Source organism: Nicotiana tabacum, chromosome 5, assembly GCF_000715075.1.
Source record: "Nicotiana tabacum cultivar K326 chromosome 5, ASM71507v2, whole genome shotgun sequence".
Lineage (NCBI taxonomy): Eukaryota > Viridiplantae > Streptophyta > Magnoliopsida > Solanales > Solanaceae > Nicotiana > Nicotiana tabacum.
Window position 1 is genome coordinate 161,599,851 of NC_134084.1, and position 20,351 is coordinate 161,620,201.

General features: G+C 39.2%; 1 protein-coding gene across 3 annotated transcripts; it reads left to right on the plus strand.

Moving 5' to 3' along the window:
- On the plus strand, positions 1–14,314 carry LOC107787209 (DUF21 domain-containing protein At2g14520-like). 3 transcript variants are annotated; one of them, XM_075254269.1, is made up of 11 exons: positions 1–374; positions 6,264–6,340; positions 6,435–6,518; positions 6,891–7,004; positions 7,172–7,258; positions 7,412–7,551; positions 7,648–7,735; positions 8,618–8,691; positions 9,536–9,663; positions 9,744–9,994; positions 14,205–14,314. In XM_075254269.1, the coding sequence occupies exons 1-11, from the start codon at positions 197–199 to the stop codon at positions 14,214–14,216; spliced, it is 1,233 nt and encodes a 410-aa protein (XP_075110370.1). In that variant the 5' UTR covers positions 1–196; the 3' UTR covers positions 14,217–14,314. The 3 variants fall into 3 exon arrangements, with proteins under 3 accessions (XP_075110370.1, XP_016464231.1, XP_075110371.1); XM_016608745.2 differs by lacking the exon at positions 14,205–14,314 and adding an exon at positions 10,087–10,461 and having other exon boundaries at positions 3–374; XM_075254270.1 differs by lacking the exons at positions 1–374; positions 14,205–14,314 and adding exons at positions 5,957–6,088; positions 10,087–10,461.
- The last annotated feature ends 6,037 nt before the right edge of the window (positions 14,315–20,351 follow it).

Sequence of the window (20,351 nt, forward strand, 5' to 3'; positions counted from 1 at the left end):
AACTGATATTCAATCTTTTCTGCTTCGATTTTTTTTTAAAAGAAAGATAAAATTAAGCTACCATTAGTATAAGTTTCGAAGCAGCTTCAAAAAAATAAAAATGGAGGCGATTGAATATTGGTTGTCAATTTTTGACGGTTTCCTTTAGGGTTGTGAGTTGGAAGATTGGTTGAATTTTTGATTGATCAAGTTTTGAATGGCGGTAGAGTACAGATGTTGCGAGTCGGAGTTCTTCATTAATATTTTGGTCATTGTATTTTTGGTAGTATTCGCGGGAATGATGTCTGGCCTTACATTGGGCCTCATGTCGTTAAGTCTTGTTGATCTTGAAGTCCTTGCCAAGTCTGGCACTCCAAGTGATCGTAAAAATGCGGGTACATTTTCACTTTCCTCATTTCATCGTTTTATGTTAAGCTTTGAGATGAAATTATCGCACAATTTAGAGGTCCTAAGTTGCACATGCGACGGGGCATGTTGAAGATGTAATTAAGTAAATAAAAGTGTGTTCTCTCTAACGTCTTAAACTTTTAGCCAAGATGATCATACAATTTAATACTTTTGTGTTGTGCCTATAGCCGACCCCAACTTGTTCGGGACTAAGGTGTAGCTATTGTTATTGCAGCGTCTCTATGTGTTAAAAAAATCTATGCTGTGTTGCTAAATTTGGCTGATTTAATTGGTATCCCCTCGAGATCTTTTATGCGACAACAAATGTAAATCTGTTTTTTTTTTCTTGTGATAAAATATTTTCTTCTAGAGAAATGCTATTTCACCAATCTTGTCACAAGTATCCAACATATTTATACCTCATTTCTATTTCACCAATCGCGTCACAAGTATCCAGCATATTTATACTTAACAATTTCCCACAAAATGGTGATGCTGTTGCGAAAGCCAAATGTATATAGTGTGAATAAGTCACAACTACTATACCAAAAATTATGATAGCCACCAAATAATAAATAAGACAATAAAGCAATAATAAAAGGAACACCAGAATTTACGAGGTTCGGCCAATTTTGCCTACTCCTCGGACACAACCAATATTTTATTCCACTCCAAAAATACAAGTGAAATAATACTAAAGAGAGAAGATACAAATGCCTTAAGAAGATAAGAAGGCAAATGAGAGGTGTATTTAAATCCTAAACATTAGGCCTCCTTTTATAGGGGAAAAATCCCAACCAATTTGGTCTTCCACCGATGTGGGAGTTTTGGCATTCAACAAATCTCCACCTTGGCAAAATTCCACATCTTCAATTTTCTCTCAATAACAAATTTTGGTTATGTCTTCATCTTCAATCTTCAGTGTTCAACAATGTTGATCGAATCCAAACAATGTTGAAACTTGATCGCAGTCACCACCTTTGTCAGCATATTAGCAGGATTCTCTGTAGTAGGAATTTTCTTTACCGTGACTCCACCTTCTTCTATGATTTCTCGTACGAAATGATACCGAACATCAATGTGCTTCGTCCTTGCATGATAAACTTGGTTCTTCGCTAATTGAATAACACTTTGACTATCACAAAAAATTGTGATACTTTTTTGTTCAACACCAAGCTCTTTTAGCAACCCCTGAAGCCAAATTGCCTCTTTCACATCCTCTGTAAAGCCATGTACTCTGCCTCTGTTGTAGACAAAGCAACTGTTGACTGCAAAGTAGACTTCCAACTAACTGGTGCTTTTGCAAAAGTAAACACATAACCAGTAGTTGATCTTCGTTTGTCTAGATCACCGGCAAAATCTGAGTCACAATATCCAACTACAGACTGATTGCATTCCTGCTCAAAAACTAACCCAACATCTACAGTATTATGAATATACCGAAGAATCCACTTCACAGCTTGCCAATGCTCCTTTCCTGGATTATGCATATATCTGCTAATAACTCCAACAGCTTGTGAAATGTCAGGTCTCGTACAGACCATTGCATACACCAAGCTACCAACAATATTTGCGTATGGTACATTTGACATATACTCTCGTTCAGCTTCATCCTTTGGCGACATAGTAGTACTTAGCTTAAAATGAGGAGCAAGTGGAGTACTAACTGGCTTAGTCTTTTCATCTATGCCAAAACTTTGTAGTACTTTTTTCAAATATTCTTTCTGAGATAAATAGAGTTTCTTTGAACGTCTATCTCTTATTATCTCCATGCCAAGAATTTTCTTTGCCTCACCCAAATCCTTCATCTCGAACTCCTTCTTCAGTTGAATCTTCAACTTATCAATTTCTTCCGAATTCTTGGAAGCTATCAACATATCATCAACATATAGGAGAAGATATACAAAGGAACCATCTTTAAGCTTGTGCAAATACACACAATGATCGTATTTGCTTCTCTTGTACCCTTGCCGCAACATAAACTCGTCAAATCGCTTGTACCATTGTCTAGAAGATTGTTTTAATCCGTACAACGATTTTTCAAGTTTGCACACCATATTTGCTTTTCCAGCAACTTTGAATCCTTCTCGCTGAGTCATGTAGATTTCCTCCTCCAAGTTTCCATGTAAAAACGCAGTTTTTACATCCATCTGAACTAGTTCCAAATCCAATTGTGCTACCAAAGCCAACATAATTCTAATGGAGGAATGTTTTACAACTGGAGAAAATACTTCATTGTAATCAATTCCCTCCTTTTGAGCATATCCTTTGGCCACCAATCTTGCTTTGTAGCGAACATCTACTTGGTTAGGAAATCCTTCTTTCTTTGCAAATACCCATTTGCACCCAATTGCTTTCTTTCCCTTCGGGAGATTGGCCAATCTCCATGTATGATCCTGATGAAGGGTATGTATTTCATCATTCATGGCAATCCTCCACTTATCTTCTTCTGAACTTTGGACAGCGTCTTTATAAGTGGTAGGAACATCATCAGCTATAATTGAGGTTGCACAAGCAACTGTCTCTATGAGACGAACAGGTTTCGTTATTGTTCTTTTTGGCCTGCTGGTTGCTATTGATTCAAGTTGTTGTTGAGGTTCCTGAGTTGGAATCTCCTCTACTGGCTCTCCTTCCAGAGGGTAATCTTCATTTGTTTCCTCCTCTGCTTCTTGTGTAGGAAAAATAAATTTTCCCTCAAACTCCACCTGCTTAGAAGCACCTTCATTTTGTTTGGTATCTTCTGTTACCTTATTTACCATAGCAGATTCATCAAAAGTAACATCCCTGCTGAATATTACTTTCTTTGTCAGAGGACACCATAAGCGATATCTTTTGACTCCAGAAGTAATTCCCATAAAAATAGCCTTCTTTGCCCTTGGATCCAATTTGACTCTGTCACATGATAATATGCAGTTGAGCCAAACACGTGCAAAGAGTCATAATCTACAGCAGGCTTTCCATACCATTTTTCAAATGGTGTCTTGCCATCAATAGCAGCAGATGGTAGACGATTAATGAGGTGACATGCATATGTAATTGCCTCGGCCCAAAATTCTTTGCCCAAGCCAGCATTGGACAACATACACCGTACCTTCTCCAGCAAGGTCCGGTTCATACGTTCTGCCACTCCATTCTGTTGTGGTGTATGTCTAACAGTGAAGTGTCGGACGATGCCATCATTTTCACAGACCTTATTGAAATGATCATTTTTGTATTCACCTCCATTGTCTGTGCGAATACACTTGATCCTCCTGCCTGTTTGATTCTCCACCATCGTCTTCCATTTGAGAAAAATTTCCAGCACTTCATCTTTGCTTTTCATTGTATACACCCACACTATTCGGGAAAAATCATCAACAAAGGTTACAAAATAGTGCTTCCCACCCAATGAAGGTGTTTTGGAAGGACCCCAAACATCAGTGTACATAATCCAAAATGCCTTTAGTATTATGGATCGCTATACCAAATTTAACCCTTGTCTGTTTCCCTTTGACACAATGCTCACAAAACTCCAAGTTGCAAGCCTTTACTCCTTTTAACAATCCTTGATCTGATAGAGTTTTCAAGGATTTTCCTCCAGCATGTCCCAAACGCATGTGCCATAGCTTGGTTGCTTCTGCCTCTTTGTCGTCACTGGATGTCACTGTCGCTGTCCCAATAACTGTACTGCCACGATAGCGGTACATATTATTGTTCTTCCGATTGGCCTTCATTACCACTAATGCACCGGAGCATACTCTCATCACTCCATTTTCTGCAATGATTTTGAACCCTTTTGATTCTAGGGCTCCCACAGAGATGAGATTCTTCTTCAAATCCGGTACATATCGAACATCTGTTAATGTTCTGATCATTCCATCATGGTTCCTTAATCGTATTGAACCAATTCCATATGAGGTAAGACGGCTGTTGTCCGCTGTGTGGATGACTCCATATTTTCCTTCTTGAAAATCCATGAACCAATCCCTGTTGGGACACATATGATAGCTACAAGCCGAGTCCATCAACCATATGTCTGATGATGTTGATGACTCTGTTGTAACTAATAAGAAGTCTGAATCATCACAATCAGCTACATTTGAATCCATAATGGTCTTTCCATTGTTATGTTTAGCCTTATTCTTCAACTTCGGACAGTCTTTCTTCCAGTGCCCCTTTTCTCGACAAAAGGCACATTCATCTTTGTTGGGTCTGGATCTTGACTTGGATCTTCCCTTCTTTGTCCTCGTTTGATTTTGAGGACGACCCCTCACAACCAATGCTTCTCCTTCCCCGCCCTTTTGTTTTTCTCCCTTTCTTTGTTCATAGCTGTACAAAGCCGAACAAACTTCTCTGAGAGAAACTTCGTCATTTCCATGGAGTAGAGTAGTTTCAAGGCGCTCGTACTCATCAGGAAGTGACGCCAACAACATCAAGGTCAAGTCTCCATCATCAAAAGTTGTATCCATATTTTGCAAATCTGTGACCAACTTATTGAAACTAGTGATATGTTCATTCATCGTGGTATCAGGAACATAGGTGAAGTGAAACAGTCTCTTCTTCATGTACAATTTTTTTGACTGTTTTTCTTCAAAAATTTATCCTCCAGTGCTTTCCATAATCTACTTGCAAAAGTTTCCTTCGTGTATGGATATTTCTGCTCTCTAGCAAGGTAGGATCGAATGGTACCGCAAGCAACACGATTGATAATTCTCCAATAGCATCTGGTCTCTTTTCTTCAATAGCAAGATCTAGCCCTTGTTGAAAAAGGACATCTAGAACCTCGCCTTGCCACATCCCAAAATGTCCTGACCCGTCAAAAATTTCTACCGCAAATTTCACATTTGACACAATTCTTGTCATAAGCGAAGATGCCATTGATGACGTATTGTTGACACTTGATGTAGATTCTTCTTGTTTATTGTCTCCCATCTTTGACACGAATATTATTTAATAGCTGACGACACAAATCAAGATTATTTCCTTTCTGATATGGAAGATCAGACTAAGCTGCAACCACAGAGCATACTAAGACAGAACCTTGACACAGTACCAAGATAAATCTTTTCTGATGTGGAAGATCAGACTATGCTGCAACCACAGAGCATACTTAGACAGTACCTTGGCTCTGATACCAATTGTTGCGGAAGCCAAATGTATATAGTGTGAATAAGTCACAACTACTATACCAAAAATTATGACAGCCACCAAATAATAAATAAGACAATAAAGCAATAATAAAAGGAACACCAGAATTTACGAGGTTCGGCCAATTTTGCCTACTCTTCGGACACAACCAATATTTTATTCCACTCCAAAAATACAAGTGAAATAATACTAAAGAGAGAAGATACAAATGTCTTAAGAAGATAAGAAGGCAAATGAGAGGTGTATTTAAATCCTAACCATTAGGCCTTCTTTTATAGGGAAAAAATCCCAACCAATTTGGTCTTCCACCGATGTGGGAGTTTTGACATTCAACAGATGCAACGTATAACTGTATAAACCTTTCCATTTTCCAAGTCAATTTTATCCATCCATTAGTTCGTAAAGCTACTTATTTGATCACTGATACTTCTGGAACTCCTCTAATAGAGGGGACAGAAGCTCTTAGATTTTATTTTGCACTACTAAATGCTCACTTTACGAGCGATCGTTTAGTTTGCTTCTGCTGACATTTATTCTGTTATTGCGCCTCATTTGAGAAGAAGAGAGAGTTGCAGTTACGTTGTTATACTTTGTATAGACACCGGACTTGCTAAATGCGCGTAGTTCTCCTTTGTAAATGTGAAATGCAAAACTTAAAATTTGAAATTGTGAATCTTGTTGCCTTGGTATGACTGTGTCTACTTTATCGATGCTTTGAATAATTAGAAATTTTTGTTTTGTCTATACAGCCAAGATATTGCCTGTCGTACAAAATCAGCATTTATTGCTGTGCGCCCTACTTATTTGCAATGCTGCTGCTATGGAGGTATGCAACATTATGATAGTGTATCTCTAGAGACACAATTTTCCTGCACTAGTTGCAGCAGTTTAGATGCTGAAAATCGTCCAAATCCTTTCAGGCACTTCCCATCTTTCTTGACAGTCTAATAACAGCTTGGGGTGCTATACTGGTTTCTGTCACATTGATTCTTCTATTTGGTGAGGTGAGAAACTTATTTTTTCCGTGGTTAAGATTGAAATCAACTATAAGGGGAGGGGGCGTCTTCTCCCTTTACCTGTCCTGAATGTATATGCATTACAAAGTCCATTTACGTATTACTTTAAGAAAACTAAACTAATTGTTGTTAGAATTTATTAGGTTACTTTACTGATTTTGGTCTTAAACTCTTTTCTTTCTCCTTCAGATAAGTGCTACTGTGCTATTAAATTCTCTTTTCTACAAGTGCTACAATAGAGAAAAATTGTTGCTGTAATTTTAGGTTTTGTTTTACTGAGTAATCTGCATTGAGGGCTGATGAGTTCACCAAATGTTGAATTTACTTGCTTTGATTGGTTACTATTCTGTGGTTGAGCAGATCATTCCACAATCAGTTTGCTCTAGATATGGACTGGCCATTGGTGCAACTATGGTCCCAGTTGTCCGCGTTCTTGTTTGGATCTGCTTTCCTATTGCATATCCAATAAGCAAGGTGAACTTTTTTTTATTTATGGATTTTGTTTAACTTTTTTTGGCTAATAGAAACTGGTCTTTTGTATAGACCCTTTACGATGTTGGCATATCGAACCTACTGCTGATTGTATTATAAGTTAGCTTGTCTAATGTTGGCCTAAGCCCCTTTGTTTCTATTATTTGCAGCTATTGGATTATCTGCTAGGTCATCGAAACAGCGGTCTTTTCCGACGAGCTGAGTTGAAAACTTTAGTACATTTTCATGGAAATCAGGTAGGTTTGTAATGGCTGACCAATCATTGTGTTGTTGATATAGTGTTAGCATGTGCTTCTCTCCACTAATATTGGATTGAACCTAGCTGTTTTCCATTTCTGGTGTCATTTCATTGACTTATTGCTCTTTTTAATTTCCTGCTCTTTCTACAGGCTGGTAAAGGTGGAGAACTAACAAATGATGAGACAACTATAATTGCTGGTGCTCTAGAGCTTCACGATAAAACAGCCGGTGATGCTATGACCCCCATTTCTGAAACCTTTTCTATTGATATTAACGGAAAGTTGGACAGGTACTGTATACTCTGAGATATTCATATAGAGAAAATTTGCATGATTCCCTACCTCACTAGTTGTTAAATACCCTATCTTTTTCCATTTTGGTACAGGGATTTGACAAATTCAATTTTGTCGAACGGGCATAGCAGGATACCAGTCTACTATGAGCAACCTAAAAACATAATTGGACTTCTTCTGGTACTACTTCTACCTTTTTTCCAGTCCTGGAAAATTTTGCACTCAACATAATTGAAAGCATATTTTTGCTTAAGTTATTAAAAAGTGGCGAGAGAATATCTCCTCTTAGGCTCCTACTTTCAATTCACAGTTTCACATGTTGCTTTTGCTTTGGAGTGACTCGGTCTTTTATCCCAAAGCAACTTTTTCTTATCCACGGTTAACAGTAAGTGGCTAAATGAAGCCAAAGTGAGGCCTTGAGCGAGGCTAAAGATGATTTTAGCCTGTGTTATCTATTGCTTTTAGTTCATTTATTTGCTTCATTCCCTCAAGTACAGAAAAATGTGGTGATACAATCACCTGAGGTTCTTCTAACAAATGATGTTTCTCCCATATGTAGAAAACTATCTATATCCTTAAAAGATTCAGATCAACTAGCAGACTCCAAAACAACAGATAATGCATGCTAAATTCAACAAAGTTAGTAGCTAAGCTAATTGGTATAATACTCTGAAGTAGTTATGACAAAATGTGGCCAATTTATAGCTTTAAATGATTCAGATCAACTAGCAGATTCCAAAATAACATCAATGCTGAAGATTACGTAGGAATGCTGAGGCAACTGATATCATAGTCTTAACTGACTATGACAAATAGTGGCTAAATTTAAGTACTTACAAGCATGAAGTATGAGGCGCAGTTAAACTTTACTAGGCAAAGAGCCATCTACTTTTACCCTAGCCTTTTCAGTTTCTCTTATTTTCATTTGTCCCAACCAAGTAAACAAGTTAGTAATTCCCCATTTGCTTTGGTAATACGTTAAGTCAACCAAGTAAATAGTATCATTTCTCTGGTAATACAGTAAGAGTCTTCTATTGACATACTTTTCCTGTGACCTTGTAGGTCAAGAACTTATTAACCATCCATCCAGCTGATGAAACCCCTGTAAAAAATGTTACTATCCGAAAGATCCCAAGGTATATTTTATATATCTCATGTGCAAATACTAAGCATGTATTTGGCTGCATTATTGCACTATCTTTGAATGTTTTGTACTAAGATGTAGTTTTACTTGTTCATGAGTTGTATTTGCAGTCTTTTCCATTTGGAAACTCTGGTTATTAAATGTTGTGACTAAGAAGTACAAAAGAACATCCATAGTTCTAGTTGCTAATCCCTGTCTATTCAGTTTCTCCTTTTTCAAGATGAGGTGCACAAATACACGCGTAGCAACATCCACAGTTCTAGTTGCCACTCCCTGTCTATATATCTGGTTGATCGGTAGCAACCTATAGTGCTTTTAGGTCTAGAAAATGTTTGTCTCAGCATGCCTTTCTAATATGTTGTCTCAATTCGGTATGCTTCCTTCTTTAAATGAAGTTTAATAGTCTATGTGTATTGGAATAATTGCGACTATCAATTTCCAGTTAGACAAGACAAGTAAAGCACCTAAACTGCCAATATTCTTACGAATGGACAATACCTAGTACAAATGGTTGGACAACTTGTCATTTAGAGGTATACCAATACACTACCTGAAATGTTCAATGTAATTTTAGATGAAAGAAATCCTGGTCAAATTGCTTAAACATGGTTATCTAACAAACATCAATCGGATATTTCTTTCTCTTGCAACTAATATTTGGGTAGTTTAGTTGTCTCTGTGTGTGTGTTTGTGTGTGTGTGTTCTTGGGTAACCAAATGAAGTGGAAGGTGATGATAATACAAGGTGGTTTGCAAATATTTACTTCCTGTGCTGGTTGATTTATTGCCTTGATATCCCTCATAAACAAATCATGGCTTGCCTCTTTTATGGCGCAGGGTCCCATATACTATGCGATTGGATGACATCTTGAATGAGTTTCAGAAAGGTCATAGTCATATGGCCGTGGTTGTAAAACAGTGCAGCAAAGAGATGGTTCAGCCTGCTGGCCAAGTCGCTGCTGATGGTGAGCATCTTCTGTTTGCTAGCTTTTCATTACTTCTTTTCTCATGTGAATATTCATTCCTTTTTGTTTTCCATATCTAGATTCTGTTCAGGATGTCAGAGTAGACATTGATCCGCCTGAGAAGAGCCTGAAGAGTAGATCATTGCAGAAGTGCAAGAGTTTGCCCAATGGTGGAAACGTTTCGTCGAAGAGAAATAGGAGTAGGAGGACGTGGTCAAAATATATGCACTCAGACATTCTGCGATTAGACGAAAATCTGCCAAATATCCCTGATGAGGAAGAGGTAGTCGGGATAATAACTATGGAAGATGTTATTGAAGAGCTTTTACAGGTAAAATCACTCAAGATTTTGGATTTTAATGCACTTTCCATGAATTTTTCAGTGCCAAGAGAATTAAAATGCCAATTGCGTCTTTTATGTAGGAAGAAATTTTTGATGAGACGGATCATGCAAAGCATTTGTAGTAGCAGTTCTTTTGTACTTAATATAAGAAAGTAATGTTCATTGTATGTCTGAGTAATTCACTTACTGGACTGGTGTAAGGACTCAGTTACCAGCGTATACACTCGCCGTGTTTGCTGGATTGAAAGAACTTGGCATCCAGAACTAAAAAGAAAAAAATATTCTTTTGTTATATATAGTGCTTTTAGCTTCATGCCATTTAGTTGGTCACCAGGGGCAGAGCTAGGGTGGTAGAAGGGGATTCAGCCTAACCCCTCGCCGAAAAATTACTGTATTTCTAAGGTTAAAATTATTCTTTATCTTAAATAGTAGATGTTGAATCCCCTTGGCTTGTTCGTGTGTTTACTTTTTAGTATTCCGAATTCTCTTGGTAAAAATCCTGACTCCGCCACTATTCGTCACACTGTACGTATCCATAGAAATGAAAAATGAACAATTTTAGGTACCATGTTGAGTTCTGCTGTATAATATTTCACTGTTGGCAATAGTGTAAATTTTGTTGATTGATTGTTTTGAAGAGCAAAGGACTTAACGATGGTTAGGAACTATCAGAGAGACACTAAAACAGGTAATGTTGGCCAAGTACCAAGTACGAATTAGTCTTCCTATTTAGGAAGAAATTGATCTTTTCACTCATCATTAACATAATGTAGTATTGGGGTTACAAAACTTTGTAGTTAGATTGTACTCATTTGAGATAGATTATCGGATTTTGGTTCTAGAATTTGAAATAATACGATTTTTCTTTTGTAGCCGAAGTAAATATTTAAATGAGACAATGACACATCCATTTGTTGATTCATTTCATTTGACAAGGTTCTCCAATTTTACTTACCCCTCCAGTAATATTTAGAAAAAAGAAGAAAAATAAAGAATTAGAATTGTTAGTTAATAACTTCCAGTTTGTTATAAATATATTATGAATGTTCATTTAGTATTCCGTTGTAAATAAGTTTCCTGAAGAAGCTTATCCATATGGGACTTCGCCGTAAATATGTTTATCTATTTAGTACTATATTGGAAATAAGCTTCCTGAAGAAGCTTATCACTTCGGTACCCGGTTATGGATAAACATTACCCCCGGTAGAAGATTATCCATACCGGGTATAATAAGCTTATCCATTCAGTACTCCGTTATGGATAAACATTGCTCTCAGTAGAAGATTATCCATATCTGGTATAATAGCAGCTTACACAGCAGCTTGTAGTAGCAGCTTACACAGCAGCTTGCAGTAGCAGCTTCCACAGCAGCTTGCAGTAGCAGCTTCCTTTCTTCTATAAATGGAAGAGATTTCGATTTATTATGTACATCAGTTTGAATTCGAATAATATAACAGTTTCTCTCTATACTTGTCTTTATTTTACAGTCTTTATTTTATAACACGTTATCAGCACGAGACTCTGTCATCTCGAGCAAATATTTTGAAAGTATCTGAGGTAAGTGTAAGCACGTGATTTTTGCTTCACGGACAATTGCTCCAAAAGAAAATAAAAATAGCGGCAAAGGGCTTCGCTGTACAATTTTTCGGTCTTTCCGTGACATGTTTTGTTAATCGTTTGTGAGTCTGTCCATTTTTGCATTTAATCATTAACAAACAAAAATACAAAATATGCATGTTAGGATGATTAAACCATAATTCGGTCAGTAAAAGAAAATTCAAAATATATATATATATGTGTGCATCGCTCGTTCTAGGCTTTTAGTTAACTTACTTAAATAATTTTTGTGATAATTGTGTTAAAATGTTGCATTGTTGTTTAGTTTTAATTTCGTTATTTTGTTATTTATTATTTTTATTTTTGTTTTAAAAGGAAAAAATGAAATTAGAAAAACAAAAGAGAAGGAAATCGGTTTGGGCCAAAAATTAAACAAAATAACTGGCCCAACCAGCACGCAGGCCCAGTCCAAATCCGGTTGCCCAGACACCTCCTGAAACGACACCGTTTCAGGCCAATCCATCTCAGCCGTTCCAATCAATCCAATCCAACGGTCCAGGATCATTTTCAGCAACCCGTGTTCAAACCCGACCCAATAACCAATCCGATCCAATCCCCCACTTAAACCAAACGACCTCGTTTAATTACCAAACGACCCCGTCCCATTTCTCAACATCAGATCTAAGCCGTTGAGATCATCTGATCTAACGGCTCAGATCCGATCAACCTCACCATATATAAACCTTCCCTTACACCCCACGCCCCCTATCCGAACCCCACCCCTCACTCGTCTCCTTCCCTGAACCCTGAAACCCCCAAACCCTAGCAGCCGCCCTAGTCTCCTTCGCCATTAAAGCCGGCGGCACGAACGCCGGTGACCACCCCCTGAACACCCTAAGACCCCCTCACTCCCCTGAACACGAATCCACTAACCACGAACCTCGAATCATCTCCTATCGTCTCGAATCTGGATTTGAAGATTCGAGACAAAACTCGATCTACACCAAACCACCCCATCTTCATACCAGACACCCCCTGACCTTCCTAGTGACCAAACCAAACTTGGTTTGGTCCGAATCTACCCACAACTCCTAAAAATCCAGATCTGGAAATCCAGAACTGGAAACACATGCACCTGGGGAACCCGGCCAGTTTTGACATAGGTTTGAGGTCTAATAGACCTTAGTCAAGGTGTTCTCATGTGAGAACACCCTGACTAAAGTTTGTTCGGCCTCAAAAGTTCGAAGTCGAGTTTGATTTGGGTCTGTTTGGTTTAAACGTTTTGGTAAGTTTTCCGTTCTTTTGTTTTATTTCCAAATAAGTTGTCAGCATATCTCTTTGTGTTTGTTTGTTATTTTGTTATTTTTCATCCAGATTTCTTTCATCTCTGTTAAAGACCTTTTATTTGGTCGTTTGTCTTCTATTTGTATTCTGAATGTACTCTGTGATGAACCTGTTCGATTAGATTGGTCGTCAAATAAATAAACTTATATAGGTCCCCAGTTATTGAACATAGAATTGTCTGATGCCCTTTAGGTCCCTAAACGTATTGTTTATGTGAGCGATCGATTATTACCTGCTATAATTAGTATAGTCGACTCGATAAATGTCGTCGATTAGTTTTCTATAACTAATGAATCGAAGGAGTTAGGATTGTCACATAACTAATTAAACTCGGACACTGGCTGGATGACCTAGTAATGTTTGAAATGGTCTGTTGGCATTATAAAAATGACTAAAAGGGTTCAGTCTAGGCAGTCCTGAGCTCGAGCTTTCATCAGTGCAAAAAATGCCCTAATGCTGCAATAGGCAGGGGCAGTAATAATCAAGGTTGACAGGGGTAATCTGGGGTGCTAAAAAGAACAGAAGTAATTAGTTTAAGTGAGCTGACAAGTAGGGTACTAACTTAGGATTAAACTAATACCAATGGGGAACAAGACACAAGGGTATGGGGGCTCAAAATGAATAAACAAATGAGCCCATAATTCTGGATTAAACAAAAACCAGGCGTGGGGAATAAAGGTAGCTGACACCAAGCATGCTTAGGATGGGCTTAAAGGGTATGGGCATTCTGCCAATTGGCAGGCAGGGCAGCTCAGCTGTAATGGTGCATTTGGCCTATAAATAGGCCATTGGACAACTAAAACAGGGGCTGAAGTTTATGGGTCTGAGGCTGGACTTTTAGCTTTCAGAGAGAAAAAAAAGGGCTGTAAAATTTTTAGTCCAAAGAGAGGTCTAGTGAGTTCAAAGAAAACTGAAAAAACACAAGTTAGCTTCCAATAAACACTGCAACCAAACACTGCCTGAAAAGTTGTATAAGAGTGCATATTGGTCAAGCTGTCTTGGCCAAGTTCTTGGTTTGCATTGGTTGAGCTGTTTCTGGTTATTCAATTGGTAGTGTTGCTGCATTGAATACTCTGTTGTTGCTGTTTGTTTCATCCTTCTTTTCTGGGTTCATTGGTTTGGTACTCGACTATTTGTTGGTCCTCTTTGTTCTGGGAAATATTGTTGGTCGTCTGAGGTTTGTGGAAAACATTTGGTTTGGTTTGTTGCTGTGCTGTTGCTGTGTATCTGCTGCTGCTGTGTTTGTGGCATACTGCCCAACTGATCATTCTTTTCTTCTTTTCGTTCTCTATACCAGGTACATGACTAATACTCTGTCAAATGTAATTGGAAAGTTGAGCATGAATACAAAAGAAAAGACCTGAAGAGTGACTTTTATGCATAAATTGTTACATTAGACATCATGTATTGTATAATGATTGTCATTTTTGTTTGGACAATAGAAACAGCCTACATACTAAGTATATCAATGTAGGTTAACGAATGCTAGCTTTGTATGTATACTGCTAAGTGAGAATACGCCCAGTGTAATAAGTTGTATTTCAAACTTAGTCTGATGGTATAGTATATTCTCTAATGTAGGCCAAATAGGAAAGCTATCCATTTTAGTTAAAGTTCTTTCTCCTTCTGCCATATTGTCCCATAAACTGATAAACTCATTTCACAAAATAAAGAATCAGTTCAGGGCCTCGACCTCATGAAGGTCGAGCCCAAATCGAAGCAAACTAAGTAGGCCCGCGTAGAACGGGCGAAGGCCCAGGTCTGGTCCATCGCGCATGGGCTGGATTTGGGCCCAGAATTGTTTGTTCGGCTGATTGCATATACAGCCCCATTTCTGAAATTTTTTTTTAGCTTTTCTGAATGTCATTACAAATAGCTTGCAAGCATTTAATTAATTAGGACTATATACTGTTTTCAATTGATAAGGACAAACGCGATAAGAAACGTAGTTGCTATAGGATAACCTTTTAAAATAAGAACGAGATGAGCCTCGATAAAAATAAACACAACGTGCAAATGCGGGGCCCTTGTTAAATGTATATTGTTGGAGCATTTAGTTTCCGGGATGGGTTGCTTAGCAAATCTCACAACCCTCCCTAAATAACAACACGTTAGTCTCTTTAGGATACGCTTTAATAAAACCTTACCTTCTTAAACTCGGGTGCACATTTATGTGACCCAAATCCAAATCCCAGCCGAGTCGAGATATATCAATAACCACGGGTGCATTGATGTAGCGTGGTTCGAGATATGTTTTCACGACGTTGCAAGTCCTATAAAAATAACGGTGAACGATAAAAGCGGATAAAAGATAAAATTGGCACATAGGTTCATAATTGTATTAAAAATCAGATAAATAAGCCGAATATAACAGTTGAGCGACCGTGCTAGAACCACGGAACTCGGGAATGCCTAACACCTTCTCCCGGGTTAACAGAATTCCTTATCCGGATTTCTGGTACGCAGACTGTAATATAGAGTCATTATTTTCCTCGATTCGGGATTAAAATTGGTGACTTGGGACACCCTAAATCTCCCAAGTGGCGACTCTAAAATAAATAAACTAATCCCGTTCCGATTGTCCTTTAATTGGAAAAACTCCCTTGCGCCCTCTCGGGTGCGGAAAAAGGAGGTGTGACAGCTCTGGCGACTCTGCTGGGGACATAAAACCCAGAACCAATAGTTCAGGGTTAAGAAGTCGAGCTTAGAATAATTGTTATTATTTGGCTTTATTTATTATCTGATTATTACATGTTTTTGAGACTAATGTGCTAAATGTTGCTGTTACCGCTTTGATATTATTTGAACTGTATATAAACTGTGCCGAAACCTTTCTCTTCTCACCTCCGGGGATGTGCTCACTGGTTGAGACTCCTTATTCTGTTAGTGTCATACCCTAAATAAAAGAGGTTCGGAAAGTTTCTAAGCCGGCTGGCCTTTTGGTTCCCGGAAAGGAGCTCCTTCCTCAACTCGAGTTGTCCGCTCGGGTACACTGTCTAGAACACCGACCCAGGTTTTGAACATAGAATAACGTGACTTCATGCCGGATCCCTAGTAGGAACGCTTATTTGCATCACGTTGCATATGACTTAGGGGACTCAACACAGGGGTTGGGTCCGTCTAGGACTAGCAACCTGATATGAAAAGACCATTCTGGTGCATCCCACTGTTTTCCGTGCATTTATTTGTCTCATGCCCGCATGCTGACCGGTGTTTGAATATTTGGAATATTGTGAAAAAAAGGGAAATAACGGTTAGGAATTGATTGTTTATTGTTGAAAAAAAAAAAAAAACAAATACTGTCAAAACTCTGCCAAAATTTTGAAAAGTCGTTGTTCTGCCTTTCATAATAAAAAATATATCAATAGAAATATAGAGTTGTCTTGTCATAAAAATAAAAAAAAATCTTATTTTAAAATTTTTTTTATATAATAAAAAAAAAGTCTTGTGTGGTCTTTACTTTTATTATTTGTTACAAATATATGTATATATATATATATATATATATATATGAAAAATTCAAAAGTTTTGCTTTATTTCAAAATGTATATATCTTTATTTATGGCAAAAGTATTTATCTTGTTAAAGGTCTAGAAAAGTCCTTTCAGGCTCCCAGTTTTTCGAAAAAAAAAAAAAAAAAAAAAATCCAAAATATTTTCCGTTATTGACTTCTTTAGAAAGTTTTATATATATATATATGAAAATTCAAAATTCACAAAAAATCGCATATATTTTTGTTTTTAGCAGGATAAGTGTCGTTTGTTAAAATCTTGTTAATAAATGTGCAGAATGAGCACGATTCCGAATGAACCCTTTTCAATCATGAATAAAATTCCCCTCCAATTGCGGCTCTGGTGGAATGATTTGGGCAAAGAGGGGCATGACGAAATCAAGAAGTATCTGAAAGGCCTCACGAGTTTGTTGGATATCAGGCCACGAGGAGATATCATAAGGGCACTAGTCCCCCACTGGGATCCTGCGCACAATGTCTTCCGCTTCTCAGATTTCGAACTTACCCCAACTTTAGAAGAAATAGCAGGGTATATCGGCAGCACTGAGACTCCTTTGAGGCACAAATATCTGATTGCTCCAAGAGCTGTAGCAGTACACCGGTTCCTGGACTCCTTAAAGATAGTCAGAACAGTTCATAACCCTGACTTGGCAAAAGGTTTTTGCAGCACGAGTTTCATATATCAAAGATATGGTCACATAGGAGGATTCGACAAGCCAGAAAACCAGTTGTGCAGCAAAGGTAATCGCCAGAAGTGGGAAGAACATAGACGAATTGCTTTCATGATAACTTTCTTAGGACTACTAATATTCCCAAGAAAAGATGGGAATATTGACATAAAGATAGCAGGGGTCGTCAGTACGTTGCTCACACAGAGTGATAGTACGTTGGCGCCCATGATAGTATCTGATATATTCCGGGCACTCACTTCTTGCAAAGCCGGAGGAAGCTTTTTCGAGGGTTGCAATTTGTTGTTGCAAATGTGGTTGATCGAACACCTATGTCACCGAGCCCAGTTTCTGAGCCATGGATCCGCTGGAAAGACCTGCATAGAGGAGTTCTATACCAGAGTTGATGAAACCTACCTACCAGAAGGAGTTGTAGCATGGACCTCATATTTCCAAACCCTCAACGCCAGTCAAATACAGTGGGCGCTAGGATGGTTACCGATCGACGAAGTCATATACATGCCAGCAGCCAGGCCCCATTTTCTTTTAATGGGACTTAAGAGCATTCAACCATACGCGCCGCATCGGGTTTTAAGGCAACTTGGGAGGTATCAGATAGTGCCGAAAGACGAGGATCTGAGCATCCAGGTAATCGAGATCAGTCCCGACGGCCAGTTTCCTGAAGCAAGGGTTCGTCAAATTTGGAGCCAATGTCAATACTTAGAAGCAAATACTTGTGTAATGAATCGGGCAAAAGGGGAAGTTTCGCCCGGGTATCAAGCCTGGTACAAAAGGGAGACATCACCTGGAAGACCGACCAAAAGACCTCACCTGCAAGAATTTGCCAAATCTTCACAAGAACAGTGGGACTGGTTGGCCAAAGAGCAAGAATATCTTGTCAAAGCAGGCAAACTGAAGCAACAAATCCAGGATATGAAGTTTGAGTGCCAATTACAGTCTGCTGCCCACAAGGGAGAAAAGAACCAGTTAATCAGAGAAAGCGAGATCCTCAAAGCTCAGATCCGGAGAATGAAAAAAGAGGCTAATAGCCAGCTAAGAAGCCAGGCAGATAAAAGATTGATAGCAGGGTTAAAAGATCAGGTTGCGGAATGCCAGGAAGATTTGGAAAAAGCCAGGGCCAGCACAGCAAAATTGCGAACCAAGTGGGCAAAGGGTGCGATGGCTCGGAGGCAGCACCTGCAACAAGTCATAAGGGAGTATGAACTGAGCATCGGGACATTAAGGGAAACGAATGCCTCTCTTCGAGAAAGGATCCTCAAGCAAACACGAAATGCCCAAGACGACAGAAGGCATTATTACGATGCAATGACCAGAATGGAAAGGCAAATGGAGATGTTCCAGGATCAGCTTGCCAACAATGCGCAAACACTGGGATTGAAGAACCAACATATAAGGCATTTGTTCACAGAAAGGGACAACATCCGGGGAAGGATTGATGAAATAGGGCATTACATCTACATGAAATGCTCGGCATATGAGCGAACACCTCGGAAGACCCTCCTTGTTTCCATCATGGGTTGCGTCCGCCGGATTATGAACGAATTGAAGAGCTTGCAAAGAGACCTTACACCTAGAGCCGCAAAAAGGCCGGATGATGCCTCACGGCCCCTTAAATTGGAGAATTAGTTTTGGTCAAGTCCTGTTTATTTGGCTTTGGTTGTTTTTCCATATGTTGTTTTCTTTTTCGTTAAACCGAGTTTGAAACCGTCGAGTTTGTACTATTGCTATTCCTTGCTTGATGTAATTTGTAATAGCAAAACTTTGAGAATGAATTCAATGATTTCACAAAAATTGTGTGTTTTTACTTTAAGGCAAAACTACGCCTGGTCTGATTCACGCGGGGACGTGATACGTAGGCAATCCCCATAAGATTCGACCGCTTTTAATAAATAAAGAAAAGAAAATGTAAATAAAATAGGACGCGGGGTTTCGCAGAATACTCTAAAAGAGACAAATGAACAAACCGGGATGACGCATGCGGTTTGAAGCAAAGCATGTAGAAACGGTTAACTGCCTAGGTGCATTGCATCCTCTATGTGTTATGATCAAATCTGTTAAGCTCTAACACTAACAAAGTTTGTTGTTGTCTGATAACCAGACAGTTAGTTGTTAAAGAATTCTGGCAACACATTCATACCAAACCAGATCCAAAGGACCGGTAGCAACAAGCATGACTACTTCAGAGAATAGTAATGAGGAAGAAAGGCCGATGAGCCAGTTGCTAAAAGAGGCAATGGAAAAGATTGAAAGGATGGGACTAGAGATGCATGCAATGCAGCTAGCCCTGGCCAAAACACAAAAGAGACCTGAGACACTGGGACACGTACCGGAGTACCCTCACTCTGGCCCTTCCACAAGCCGCCCAAACCCCCTCTATCATCAGGAGAGAAGCCCTCATGATTCCCAAGCTCCACCACCCCACCAACCTCTCCCAACATCCAACATTCCCATTTTTGTGGGACCTGCATCAGCCCCTTTGCAGCGAACGACCAGTGAGCCATTGTTTCAGGCTCACGATACACAATACTATCCCCCTGAGCCTACATTCCACGCACCGGAACCACAGGTTTACAATCCCCATTTGGAAGTACCGGCAGAGGTTGAGAAGCCTGTTAAGGCCCCTGAACAGGATGAAGTGTTAAGAAAGTTCAAAAGCCTGGAGCAATCCTTCAGAAACTTGCACGGGCTGGGCAATCAAGTCAGCGTGGCATACAAAGATCTGTGCCCTTTCCCAGATGTCCAACTCCCGGCTGGGTTCAAGATGCCCAAGTTTGATTTATATGAAGGGCACGGTGATCCCATGGCACATTTGCGGGGATTCTGTAGCAAAATGAGAGGGGCAGGAGGCAAGGATGAGCTTTTGATAGCTTACTTCGGCCAAAGTCTGAGCGGATCTGCACTGGAATGGTATACCAGGCAGGATTTCAGCAGGTGGTACACGTGGGATGATCTGGCACAGGCTTTTGCAGGTCATTTCCAGTACAATCTAGAGATAGTCCCCGACCGTCTCACATTATTGAGAACTGGGAAGAAACCCGGGGAAAGTTTTCGCGAGTTCGGGTTCCGCTGGAGAGAACAAGCAGCTAGGGTCGATCCTCCCATGAGAGAGGGAGAGATGGTAGACTACTTTTTGCAGACATTGGATCCAACCTACTTTGGTCACTTGGTGACAACGGTTGGAAAATCTTTCAACGAGGTGGTCAAAATAGGGGTCATGATAGAAGAAGGTTTGAGGTCGGACAAG